The following is a 13,766-nucleotide window of genomic DNA, read 5'->3' on the forward strand; positions in this document are numbered from 1 at the left end:
AGCGAGGTGGACCTCTTATCTGAGTGCTGTAGTTGTGTGTGTGTGTGTGTGTATGTGTGTGCGTGCACAAGTGTGTGCGTAGCCACTGCTATTTTGTAAGCAGCTATGACATCTTTCCAGTGGTTGTCTGGTGTTAGTGTGTCGTCTTGCAATCCAACTGCAGTAGTACTGACTCTCCATTCCCCCTCTCTGTCTATAGGGGCTGTACAGAGGAGTATGAGATGAAGACCATGGAGCAGAAGCCAGAGTCTGAGCCCGTGGCAGCAGGCTACCGGCCCTCCCCTCGCACCCCTGTCTTGCGCTGGGACAGCCCCTCCGGCCTGCACAGCGCCCCCACCCCTCAGCGTTGGACCCCTATGGGCCCCCCACCACCCCAACCCCGCTCACACAAAGCCATGGTCATGCCCATCCCATACAGGGAGGCCCAGCATCTGTCCAACAAGAGGTGAGACACTGGCGTGTGTTTGTGTGTGTGATTGTTTGCCTTGGGCTTAGACACTGGTGTAGTTGTCCTTGTTTGCTTCAGCTACTTGAGTGGGTGATCCTCTGCTAATGACCTGCTGTCATTCTCATAAATGCTTTGACGATGAGGTTATTCTTATAGAAAAGTAAAGCAGGACGAAACAGCATGATTTGGGCGGTTTATAGGAAATGTAACCCATACAATGGTCCTTTTTGGAGGAAGGATTGTTTATGCATTTCACATTTATCTAAAAGCATATTTGAAAAATAATTAATCAAAGATGGCATTTTTATGACATTTTGGGCTGCCCAGGTCTCTTAAGACTCTACAATGTTTTCATCTGTAGGTGCTACAAAGCAAAAATGTGTATTATGAAGCTTTACAGCTTGCTCTTTAATATGAGTAGTATTTTAATTTCTACATTAAAAAAAATAGATATACAGTTGAGGTCGGACGTTTACATACACCTTAGCCAAAAACTCAGTTTTTCACAATTCCTGACATTTAATCCGAGTAAAAATTCCTTGTCTTTGGTCAGTTAGGATCACCACTTTATTTTAAGAATGTGAAAATGTCCGAATAATAGTAGAGAATTATATATTTCAGCTTTTATTTCTTTCATCACATTCCCAGTGGGTCAGAAGTTTACATGCACTCAATTAGTATTTGGTAGCATTGCCTTCTAATTGTTTAACTTGGGTCAAACGTTTCAGGTAGCCTTCCTCAAGCTTCCCACAATAAATTGGGTGAATTTTGGCCTATTCCTCCTGACAGAGCTGGTCTAACTGAGTCAGGTTTGTAGGCCTCCTTGCTCATCACACACTCTTTTTTTCAATTCTGCCCACAAATTTTATATGGGATTGAGGTCAGGGCTTTGTGATGGCCTCTCCAATACCCTGACTTTGTTGTCCTTAAGCCAATTTGCAACAACTATTGAATTATGCTTGGGGTCATTGTCCATTTGGAAGACCCATTTGCGACCAAGCTTTAACTTCCTCACTGATGTCTTGAGATGTTGCTTCAAAATATCCACACATTTTTCCCCTCATGATGCCATCTATTTTGGAAAGTGCACCAGTCCCTACTGCAGCAAAGCACCCCACAACATGATGCTGCCTCCCCTGTGCCTTGTGGTTGGGGATGGTGTTCTTCGGCTTGCAAACCTCCCCATTTTTCCTCCAAACATATCGATGGTCATTATGGCCAAACAGTTCTATTTTTGTTTCATCAGACCAGAGGACTTTTCTCCAAAAAGTACGATCTTTGTCCCCATGTGCAGTTGCAAACCATTGTCAGGCATTTTTATGGCGGTTTTGGAGCAGTGGCTTCTTCCTTGCTGAGTTGTCTTACAGGTTATATGACTCGTTTTACTGTGGATATAGATACTTTTGTGCCTGTTTCCTCCAGGATCTTCACAAGGTCCTTTTTGCTGTTGTTCTGGACTTGTTGTTCTGCACTTTTCGCACCAAAGTACGTTCATCTCTAGGAGACAGAACGCGTCTCCTTCCTGAACGGCATGACGGCTGCGTGGTCCCATGGTGTTTATACTTGCATACTATTGTTTGTACAGATGAACGTGGTACCTTCAGGTGTTTGGAAATTGCTCCCAAGGATGAACAAGTCTTGTGGAGGTCTACATTTTTTTTTCCTGAGGTCTTGGCAGATTTCTTTCACAGTAAAGTTTTGACCCACTGGAATTGTGATACATTGAATTATAAGTGAAATAATCTGTCTGTAAACAATTGTTGGAAAAATGTCTGGTGTCGTGAAGAGAGTAGATGTCCTAACCGACTTGCCAAAACTATACTTTGTTAACAAGAAATTTGTGGAGTGCTTGAAAAATAAGTTTTAATGACTTTAACCTAAGTGTATGTAAACTTCCAACTTCAACTGTATATACAGTACCGGTCAGAAGTTTGGACACAGCTAGTCATTCAAGGGTTTTTCTTTATTTTTACTATTTTCTACTTTGAAGAATAATTGTTAAGACATCAAAACTAGGAAATAACACATATGGAATCCTGTAGTAACCAAAAAAGTGTTTGAGATTCAAAGTAGCCACCCTTTTTACATTTACATTTAAGTCATTTAGCAGACGCTCTTATCCAGAGCGACTTACAAATTGGTGCATTCACCTTATGACATCCAGTGGAACAGCCACTTTGCCTTGATGACAGCTTTGCACACTCTTGGCATTCTCTCAACCAGCTTCATGAGGTTGTCACCTGGAATGCATTTCAATTAACAGGTGTGCCTTGTTCATAGTTAATTTGTGGAATTTCCTTCTTAATGCATTTGAGCCAATCAGTTGTGTTGTGACAAGGTAAGGGTGGTATACAGATTTTTAAAAATTAATCTAAAAAAGACCAAGTCCGTATTATGGCAAGAACAGCCCATTACTTTAGAGAACAACAAGAACAGCCCATTACATTCTACCATTACTTTAAGACGTGAAGTTGAGTCAATCTGGAAAATGTCAAGAACCTCACATTTTTCAAGTGCAGTCGCAAAAACCATCATGCGCTATGATGAATCTGGCTCTAATGAGGACCGCCACAGGAAAGGAAGACCCAGAGCTACCTCTGCTGCAGAGGATAAGTTCATTAGTTACCAGCCTCAGAAATTGCAGTCCAAATAAATGCTTCACAGAGTTCAAGTAACAGACACATCTCAACATCAACTGTTCAGAGGAGACTGCGTGATACAGGCCTTCATGGTCGAATTGCTGGAAAGAAACCACTAAAGGACACCAATACGAAGAGACAAGCAATGGACATTAGACCGTGGAATATGTCCTTTGGTCTGGAGTCCAAATTGGAGATTTTTGGTTCCAACCGCTGTGTCTTGGTGAGATGCAGTGTGGGTGAATGGATGATCTCCGCATGTGTATTTCCCACCATAAAGCATGGAGGAGGAGGTGTTAAGGTGTGGGGGAGCTTTGCTGGTGACACTGTCTGTGATTTATTTAGAAATCAAGGCACACTTAACCAGCATGGCTACCATAGCATTCTGCAGCAATACACCATTCCATCTGGTTTGAGCTTAGTGGGACTATCATTTGTTTTCCTACAAAACAATGACCCAACACACCTCCAGGCTGTCTAAGAGCTATTTTACCAAGAAGGAGAGTTATGTAGTGCTGCATCAGGTGACCTGGCCTCCACAATCGCCTGACCTCAACCAAATTGAGATGATTTGTGTTGAGTCGAACCACAGAGTGAAGGAAAAGCAGCCAACAAGTGCTCAGCATATGTGGGAACTCCTTCAAGACTGTTGGAAAAGCATTCCAGGTGAAGCTGGTTGAGAGAATGCCAAGAGTGTGCAAAGGGTGGCTATTTGAAGAATCCCAACGATTAAATGTGTTTTGATGTAACAATTGTTTGGTTACTGCATGATTCCATGTGTTATTTCATAGTTTTGATGTCTTCGCTATTATTCTACAAAGAAAAACCCTTGACTGAGTAGGTGTTCTAAAACGTTTGACCGGTAGTGTATATACACAAATATTTTGTGGATTTGGCAAATGTTTCAATATGTTGTTGAACATGATATACTCTACGGGCATGTCAATGTTTCAGAGTGGGATCTCTGCTAGTTTGAAAGTTATGGCCTGTTTTATAGAGAAATTGGTATAGAAGGCAATGTAACCAATAACAGCCCTTTTACTTGTCATTGCACATCCTGCAAATCACCAGCAGAGGGCGACCATTTTGAATCCATTTTCACGTTTGCCGGGTTGCTAATACTTACAAATAGGATCTTAACTCTGAAAGTAACAGAGATCCCAGTCTGGAACTTTGATATGCCCATAAACCAGGGCTCTAAAGTGAGAACAGTTTGCTGTGTGACTGGGAGTTTCATTTTGGGAGCACTGTGGAACTATGTAAAAAAGATCTCCCAGATAATAATTGTTGTAATGATCAGGCTTCGAAGTATCGTTGTTTCCAAGTTCCCTAGAGAAACCATCGAGTGCCGATTCGTTAGTGTCATGGTTGCGCCATTACTACAGCGAAAACAGCTTGCCTCGACTAGCCCAACCAGGTCAAGAGCTCTTACCCATATTACCGTCACAGTATTTTTATCTTCCTATAGGATCGCCGCATTTTACATTCATAAAGTGAGTCTTGGGCCATTCTAAAACAACTTGCTCATTGACATTCTTAAATTCAATGGAATTGCAACCCTCTGCATGCACAGTGCATTCTTCCATCACATGTACAGCTGATTCTCAAGATCTTTCACACTAATAAGATAATATTGAGCCAACATTACTACACTGTCTGGCCCAAGGACTACATGCTTTCTGGTAAGTTTTGATTACAATACTGGGTGGGGTGAATATATTTTATGACATACATGATTTGTTGTTAACTAGTAAATAGTAGCCTACAGCAAAGTGTGTTTAAATCATTTCTAACTTTTTCTAACAATTTCTGCAAGTTTTGCTACCATGTTGGGTTTAGCTTGCTTGAGCCTGCTAACTAAATAGTGTTAATTCACTTGTTTCCATAAACATTTATCTTACAAAGGAGTTGTTTAATATAAATGCTTAACTATTTATCTGTACATGGAATTGTATTTTTAATTTTTGTACTAGTTTGTTTTCAATCTTTACAGGAAAATGCCACAGACACTATCTGATGTGTGGAGACATTGCACTGCAGCTAATGTAGAAGGAAAAGCTGCAAATGCTGTGTATTTGTGTAGAATATGTGAAGAATGCAACAAAGATGCAGAATCATCTGGCTGGTCAAGTGCATAAAGATCCCTCAGCACTCACAACAAGCAGCCTCTGACAAAAGTCCCTCTACTTCTATTTGAGGTGAAAAGGATGAATCAGACACCTTATCGATACCAACAGCTCATGGTCCTCCTGGAATTAGAAGTTTTTTTTGGACTCAATGGAGGAATGAGAGAGAAATGCTGATGAATGTCTTGCTCGAGATGTGTATGCAACTGGTTCACCTCTAATGCTCACAGGCAATGTGTATTGGAAGAGATTTCTGAATGTTCTTCGCCCAGTATACACCCCTCCAACCAGACATGCTTTATCTCCTCATTTGCTGGATGCAGAGTTCAACTGAGTTCAAGTGAACGTCAAGCAAATAATTGAGAAAGCAGACTGTATTTCAGTCATCTCTCATGGGTGGTCGAATGTTTGTGGGCAAGGAATAATTAACTACATCATCTCCACCCCTCAACCAGTATTCTACAAGAGCACAGACACAAGAGACAACAGACACACCGGTCTCTACATTGCAGATGAGCTGAAGGCAGTCATCAATGACCTTGGACCACAGAAGGTATTTGCACTGGTGACAGACACTATTGCGAACATGAATGCTGCTTGGTCTACACCCATTGGCTGTGCTGCTCAAGCATTGAATCAGCTCCTCAAGGACATCATGGCACTGAAGACAATGGATACACTCTACAAGAGAGCCAAGGAAATGGTTAGGTATGTGAAGGGTCATCAAGTTATAGCAGCAATCTACCTCACCAAGCAAAGTGAGAAGAATAAGAGCACCGCATTGAAGCTGCCCAGCAACACCTGTTGGGGTGGTGTTGTCATTATGTGTGACGGTCTCCTGGAGGGGAAGGAGTCTCTCCAAGAAATTACCATATCACAGTCTGCCGATATGGACAGCCCCATCAAGAGGATCCTCCTGGATGATGTATTTTGGGAGAGACTGGTAAGCAGCCTGAAACTCCTGAAACCTACAGCAGTAGCCATTGCACGAATTGAAGGAGACAATGCCATCCTGTCTGATGTTCAGACTCTGCTTGCAGATGTAAGAGAAGAAATCCGTACTGCCCTGCCCACTTCACTGTTGCTCCAAGCAGAGGAAACTGCAGTTCTGAAATACATCAAAAACCATGAAGACTTCTGCCTGAAGCCCCATACACGCCGCAGCGTACATTTTGGACCCCAAGTATGCTTTTGGACCCCAAGAGCATCCTGTCTGGTGCAGAGATCAACAAGGCCTATGGTGTCAAAACTACTGTGTCTCGCCACCTTGGCCTGGATGAGGGCAAGGTTCTTGGAAGTCTGGCAAAGTACACTTCCAAGCAAGGGCTTTGGGATGGAGATGCAATATGGCAGTCATGCCAACATATCTCATCAGCCATCTGGTGGAAGGGACTTTGTGGATCCGAGGCGCTTTCCCCTGTTGCCTCCATCACCCTCCAAATCCCACCAACATCAGCTGCCTCAGAGCGCAACTGGTCCTTGTTTGGGAACACACAGACCATAGCACGCAACAGGCTGACCAATACAAGGGTTGAAAAATTGGTGGCCATCCCCAGTCAAATTTGAGTTTTTTTGAGCCTGGCAACGGGTCATCCTCAACAAGGTTGGAAAGTGACAGTGAAGATAAGCCCTCAGTCTGATGTTCAAGAGGTGGACATTGAGGACGTCCAGGGAGAAGACATGGAAGCCTGAGAGGAAGACAACCAAAGCTTTAGTTTCTAGACTATCATTTTACAGATGTATGTTGATAACATTTTTGGGAGATTCGATGGATCATTGGGGATCATTCCCTTTTTGTTGTTCAGTGAAATCACCCCATTTTATTAAAGTTCAATTTGTAACTAAATTGTTTTTTACATTTCTTTTGGAAGGATTTAATCATTTGCAATTATATCTAACTTATGATAAGGTAAAATGTTTCTGTCTCCATATGATATGGTAAATATATCCAATTCAAAAAACATCTACATTTAAATGGTACTAATATTAATTTGCATATATTCCCATAAATTCCCACGGAAAGTTTCCACCTCTGAATATACCCCAAAATGTGCAACCCTACTTGTGATTAATCTTTGCTGTCCCGCTGTGCTCCCTGCAGGCCGGTGAGCTTTCCTGAGAACCACTACAGCCTGTCCCCAGCGGGGGGCGACAGAGTACTGCCCTACAGGAACCCCTCAGCCAGCTTCTCCTCCCCCTCTGGCTTGGGGGGCATGGCGGCCCTGGGGGGACCCATACTCAGCGGGCCCTTCATACGCTACAAACCCTCACCTGACAGGTCAGTCAGCGGAAGTGTTAGTGTCTTTGTGTGGTGAGGTGGGTTAGTGTCTTTGTGTGGTGAGGTGGGTTAGTGTCTTTGTGTGGTGAGGTGGGTCAGTGTCTTTGTGTGGCGAGGTGGGTTGGTGTCTTTGTGTGGCGAGGTGGGTTGGTGTCTTTGTGTGGCGAGGTGGGTTGGTGTCTTTGTGTGGCGAGGTGGGGTGGGTTGGTGTCTTTGTGTGGCGAGGTGGGGTGGGTTAGTGTCTTTGTGTGGCGAGGTGGGTTGGTGTCTTTGTGTGGCGAGGTGGGGTGGGTTAGTGTCTTTGTGTGGCGAGGTGGGGTGGGTTAGTGTCTTTGTGTGGCGAGGTGGGGTGGGTTGGTGTCTTTGTGTGGCGAGGTGGGGTGGGTTGGTGTCTTTGTGTGGCGAGGTGGGGTGGGTTGGTGTCTTTGTGTGGCGAGGTGGGTTGGTGTCTTTGTGTGGCGAGGTGGGGTGGGTTGGTGTCTTTGTGTGGCGAGGTGGGGTGGGTTGGTGTCTTTGTGTGGCGGGGTGGGTTGGTGTCTTTGTGTGGCGGGGTGGGTTGGTGTCTTTGTGTGGCGAGGTGGGGTGGGTTGGTGTCTTTGTGTGGCGAGGTGGGGTGGGTTGGTGTCTTTGTGTGGCGAGGTGGGGTGGGTTAGTGTCTTTGTGTGGCGAGGTGGGGTGGGTTGGTGTCTTTGTGTGGCGAGGTGGGGTGGGTTGGTGTCTTTGTGTGGCGAGGTGGGGTGGGTTAGTGTCTTTGTGTGGCGAGGTGGGGTGGGTTGGTGTCTTTGTGTGGCGAGGTGGGGTGGGTTAGTGTCTTTGTGTGGCGGGGTGGGGTGGGTTGGTGTCTTTGTGTGGCGAGGTGGGGTGGGTTAGTGTCTTTGTGTGGCGAGGTGGGTTGGTGTCTTTGTGTGGTGGGTGGGGTGGGTTGGTGTCTTTGTGTGGCGGGGTGGGTTAGTGTCTTTGTGTGGTGGGTGGGGTGGGTTGGTGTCTTTGTGTGGCGAGGTGGGTTGGTGTCTTTGTGTGGTGGGTGGGGTGGGTTGGTGTCTTTGTGTGGCGAGGTGGGTTAGTGTCTTTGTGTGGTGGGTGGGGTGGGTTGGTGTCTTTGTGTGGCGAGGTGGGGTGGGTTAGTGTCTTTGTGTGGCGAGGTGGGTTAGTGTCTTTGTGTGGCGTGGTGGGTTAGTGTCTTTGTGTGGCGAGGTGGGTTAGTGTCTTTGTGTGGCGAGGTGGGTTAGTGTCTTTGTGTGGCGAGGTGGGTTAGTGTCTTTGTGTGGCGAGGTGGGTTAGTGTCTTTGTGTGGCGAGGTGGGTTAGTGTCTTTGTGTGGCGAGGTGGGTTAGTGTCTTTGTGTGGCGAGGTGGGTTAGTGTCTTTGTGTGGCGAGGTGGGTTAGTGTCTTTGTGTGGCGAGGTGGGTTAGTGTCTTTGTGTGGCGAGGTGGGTTAGTGTCTTTGTGTGGCGAGGTGGGTTGGTGTCTTTGTGTGGCGAGGTGGGTTGGTGTCTTTGTGTGGCGAGGTGGGGTGGGTTATTGTCTTTGTGTGGCGGGGTGGGGTGGGTTGGTGTCTTTGTGTGGCGAGGTGGGGTGGGTTGGTGTCTTTGTGTGGCGAGGTGGGTTGGTGTCTTTGTGTGGTGGGTGGGGTGGGTTGGTGTCTTTGTGTGGCGAGGTGGGTTAGTGTCTTTGTGTGGTGGGTGGGGTGGGTTGGTGTCTTTGTGTAGCGAGGTGGGGTGGGTTAGTGTCTTTGTGTGGCGAGGTGGGTTAGTGTCTTTGTGTGGCGTGGTGGGTTAGTGTCTTTGTGTGGCGAGGTGGGTTAGTGTCTTTGTGTGGCGAGGTGGGTTAGTGTCTTTGTGTGGCGAGGTGGGTTAGTGTCTTTGTGTGGCGAGGTGGGTTAGTGTCTTTGTGTGGCGAGGTGGGTTAGTGTCTTTGTGTGGCGAGGTGGGTTAGTGTCTTTGTGTGGCGAGGTGGGTTAGTGTCTTTGTGTGGCGAGGTGGGTTAGTGTCTTTGTGTGGCGAGGTGGGTTAGTGTCTTTGTGTGGCGAGGTGGGTTGGTGTCTTTGTGTGGCGAGGTGGGGTGGGTTGGTGTCTTTGTGTGGCGAGGTGGGGTGGGTTATTGTCTTTGTGTGGCGGGGTGGGGTGGGTTGGTGTCTTTGTGTGGCGAGGTGGGGTGGGTTGGTGTCTTTGTGTGGCGAGGTGGGTTGGTGTCTTTGTGTGGTGGGTGGGGTGGGTTGGTGTCTTTGTGTGGCGAGGTGGGTTAGTGTCTTTGTGTGGTGGGTGGGGTGGGTTGGTGTCTTTGTGTAGCGAGGTGGGGTGGGTTAGTGTCTTTGTGTGGCGAGGTGGGTTAGTGTCTTTGTGTGGCGTGGTGGGTTAGTGTCTTTGTGTGGCGAGGTGGGTTAGTGTCTTTGTGTGGCGAGGTGGGTTAGTGTCTTTGTGTGGCGAGGTGGGTTAGTGTCTTTGTGTGGCGAGGTGGGTTAGTGTCTTTGTGTGGCGAGGTGGGTTAGTGTCTTTGTGTGGCGAGGTGGGTTAGTGTCTTTGTGTGGCGAGGTGGGTTAGTGTCTTTGTGTGGCGAGGTGGGTTAGTGTCTTTGTGTGGCGAGGTGGGTTAGTGTCTTTGTGTGGCGAGGTGGGTTGGTGTCTTTGTGTGGCGAGGTGGGTTGGTGTCTTTGTGTGGCGAGGTGGGTTGGTGTCTTTGTGTGGCGAGGTGGGTTGGTGTCTTTGTGTGGCGAGGTGGGTTAGTGTCTTTGTGTGGCGAGGTGGGTTAGTGTCTTTGTGTGGCGAGGTGGGTTGGTGTCTTTGTGTGGCGAGGTGGGTTGGTGTCTTTGTGTGGTGGGTGGGGTGGGTTAGTGTCTTTGTGTGGCGAGGTGGGTTAGTGTCTTTGTGTGGCGAGGTGGGTTGGTGTCTTTGTGTGGTGAGGTGGGGTGGGTTAGTGTCTTTGTGTGGCGAGGTGGGTTGGTGTCTTTGTGTGGTGGGTGTATCTCTGTTTGTATACATTGACGTATCATTGAGGTTTTCATTTGTTTGTATTGGAGGAGAATGTAACTCCTCCCTGTTCCCTGGTATTTCCTTTGTATGATTACTTGACAGGCTTGTTGCGCTTGTTGCTTGGATTGGTAGCTAACTTGCTGCAGACCTGTGACTGATTTAGTTTAATGCTTTGAGAAGCTGACTGTTGATTTGTAAGTAATTGAGACATTTATGAACACACTTGGATTAGGACTTGATATTGTGTGGTATTGTGCGTGTGGTGATTTAGTTCCTCTGGTTTGGTAGGATGTAACATGTTTGAAATAAGCTCCACCGGGGAGCATAGCAACAACAGAAACTGAAATGTTCTTAAACGTATTTGTGTGTGTGTGTGTGTGTGTGTTAGGGCTGTCCCGACAAAAAAAAAAAACATTTTGGTCAACAGAGAGTCATCTGTTCTTTTGACCAATCGATGGGTTAAACATTTTAAAGGTGTAATTTCCCGTATATAGACACCCTGTGCGTTTGAATAAAATATTTGCACTGAGCTTGTCTGATGCTTTAAGCACACTGGTTGATTAAGTAATTACGACAGACAAATGACTCGAGGGAGCACGATGGCCATGCTGTGTAAAAAAAAAAAGACATTTTTTTTAATGATAGCGATTGCCTGTGTTGACGGGTGCACGTTGTCTCTCTCTCCTCCCTGCTGCAGCGAAAACGCACCACAGCTCAGCAAGTGTTTATTGCGCTGTCCATGCTGGAGCTGCAACATCATGTCAGCCATTTAGTTTCTTACAGTGTAAACGACACAAAATAAATGCAAAGTAATACCAGTGTCTGTTCTGAGTAATTTTTTTAATGCCTTTATTACAGTGTAGGTAAGATTAAAATCAGGCAAATTTGTGAAATTGCTTTATCCAACATTTTGCAGTTGTGTGGGGCTTGGTGCTCATGGAATCAGTTGGCTACTTAACAAGGATCGGTCCTATTTCTGTAAGATTTATACTGTGCCTTCGGAAAGTATTCAGACCCCTTGACTGTTTCCACATTTTGCTACATTACAGCCTTATATTAAAATGGAATAAATAAATCCTCAATCTACATACAATACCCCATAATGACAAAGCGAAAACAAGTTTTTTTTATACATTTTTGCAAATTTATAAAAATTAAGAAACACACCTTATTTGCATAAGTATTTAGACCCTTTGCTATGAGACACGAAATTGAGTTCAGGTGCATACTGTTTCCATTGATCATCCTTGAGATGTTTCTACAACTTGATTGGAGTCCAACTGTAAATTATATAGATTGGACATGAATTGGAAAGGCACACACTTATATAAGGTCCCACATGCCGGAGAAAAAACCAAGCCATGACGTCCAAGGAATTGTGTGTAGAGCTCCGAGACAGGATCGTGTCAAGGCACAGATCTGGGGAAGGGTACCAAAAAATGTCTACAGCATTGAAGGTCCCTAAGAACACAGTGGCCTCCATAATTCTTAAATTGAAGAAGTTTGTAACCACCAATACTTTTCTTAGAGCTGGCCGCCCGTCCAAACTGAGCAATTGGGGGAGAAGGGTCTTCGTCAGGGAGGTGACCCAAGAACCCGATGGTCATTCTGACATGGCTCCAGAGTTCCTCTGTGGAGATGAGAACCTTCCAGAAGGACAACCATCTCTACAGCACCCCACCAATCTGGCCTTTATGAACAGACAGAAGCCAGTCCTCATTAAAAAGCACATGACTTCCCGCTTGGAGTTTTCCAAAAGGCACCTAAAGACAAGATTCTCTGGTCTGATGAAACCAAGATTCAACTCTTTGGCCTGAATGTCAAGAGTCATATCTGGAGGAAACCTGGCACCATCCCTACGGTGAAGCATGGTGGTAGCAGCATCACCAAGGACTGGGAGACTAGTCAGGATCGACGCAAAATGAGCGGAGCAAAGTACAGCGAGATCCTTGACGAAAACCTGCTCCAGAGTGCTCAGGACCTCAGACTGCAGCAAGGTTCACCTTCCAACAGGACAACAACCCTAAGCACAGAGCCAAGACAACGCAGGAGTGGCTTCGGGACAAGTCTCTGAATGTCCTTGAGTGGCCCAGCCAGAGCCCGGACTTGATCCCGATCGAACACCTCTGGAGAGACCTGAAAATAGCTGTTCAGCAACGCTCCCCATCCAACCTGACAGAGCATGACAAGATCCGCACAGAAGGATGGGAGAAACACCCCAAATATAGGTATGCCAAGCTTGTATTGTCATACCCAAGAAGACTCGAGGTTGTAATTGCTGCCTAAGGTGCTTCAACAAAGTCCTGAGTAAAGGGTCTGAATTCTTATGTAAATGTGATATTTCCATTTTAAAAAAGGTTTATACATTTGCCTAAAAAAAGTCTAAACCTGTTTTTACCTGGTCATTCCAGGGTATTGTGTGGATTAATGAGGGGGGGGGGAGAAAACATTTATTTGATTTAAGAATAAGGCAGTAAAATAACAATGTGGAAAATGTAAAGTGGTCTGAATACTTATCGAATGCACTGTATGTATCATTTATAAAGCCAGCCACATTTAACAGTGAGGCTATTGATTATAGACCGAATTAAGTTGGTTTCCTCTCTCCTCAATTTTCTTAGACAATAAAGGCAAGGGCTTTTTTTGTCCACCTGTATGTTCATCCAAGTCTGTGTGTAACCTTGCGTGCGGGTATGTGAGTTAGGCCTGGGCGGTTTGGCCAAAATATCATATCCCGATATTTGTACATTTTTGGACCAGACTTGGGCAGTATACCGTATATACAGGTGTGTTTTGAAGTACAGAGGAGGATTTTATATTTTCATTTTATTCAACAACAGAAAATGTAATTGAGCCATTCATATGGTAACTTTGTTTACAAAGAGCATGTGGAGAAAACGTGTCGATAAACTGTTGAAAAGCACAAGAGAAGTGAACAAATTATGCTTAAAATTCACTACAAATGTTTGCAAGACAAGTATCTTATAAGTTAACTATTTAAGATGTGCCAAATATATTGTCTCCAGCTATGGATTTGGTTAGCTTACTTGCTAGCTATAACGTTAGGTGGCTAGCTTGCAATATCAAGCTTCTTGGTTACAGCAAAGATGATCAATCCCCTTCTGGATCAAGTGGGAGTAGCCTTTTGAGATAGTTCTAGAACTTCCATGACCTTGGTTGTCTGTCCTTGCTTATGCCTTGTTTGTATTTAGCTAGCGTCCACTATGGGAATTCGCTAGGACTCTGTTAACCTTTTTTTAACATAAAAACATTATTTGCAGGAGGAGAGGGAGAAATGACTCAAGTAGA

At 45.3% G+C, this 13,766-nt stretch overlaps 1 protein-coding gene across 4 annotated transcripts in view; it reads left to right on the forward strand.

Annotated features, from left to right (window-relative positions):
- LOC118397117 (signal-induced proliferation-associated 1-like protein 3) overlaps window positions 1-13,766 on the forward strand; it is a 116,993-nt gene that overhangs the window by 90,140 nt on the left and 13,087 nt on the right. For all 4 annotated transcript variants that reach the window (XM_035791594.2, XM_035791595.2, XM_052467288.1 and 1 more), the window contains 2 exons: window positions 200-445; window positions 7,315-7,491. In XM_035791594.2, the coding sequence (XP_035647487.1) occupies window positions 200-445; window positions 7,315-7,491 (423 nt within the window). The remainder of the gene's footprint in view (window positions 1-199; window positions 446-7,314; window positions 7,492-13,766) is intronic.

The sequence above is a fragment of the Oncorhynchus keta genome, chromosome 18, assembly GCF_023373465.1.
Source record: "Oncorhynchus keta strain PuntledgeMale-10-30-2019 chromosome 18, Oket_V2, whole genome shotgun sequence".
Taxonomy (NCBI): Eukaryota; Metazoa; Chordata; class Actinopteri; order Salmoniformes; family Salmonidae; genus Oncorhynchus; species Oncorhynchus keta.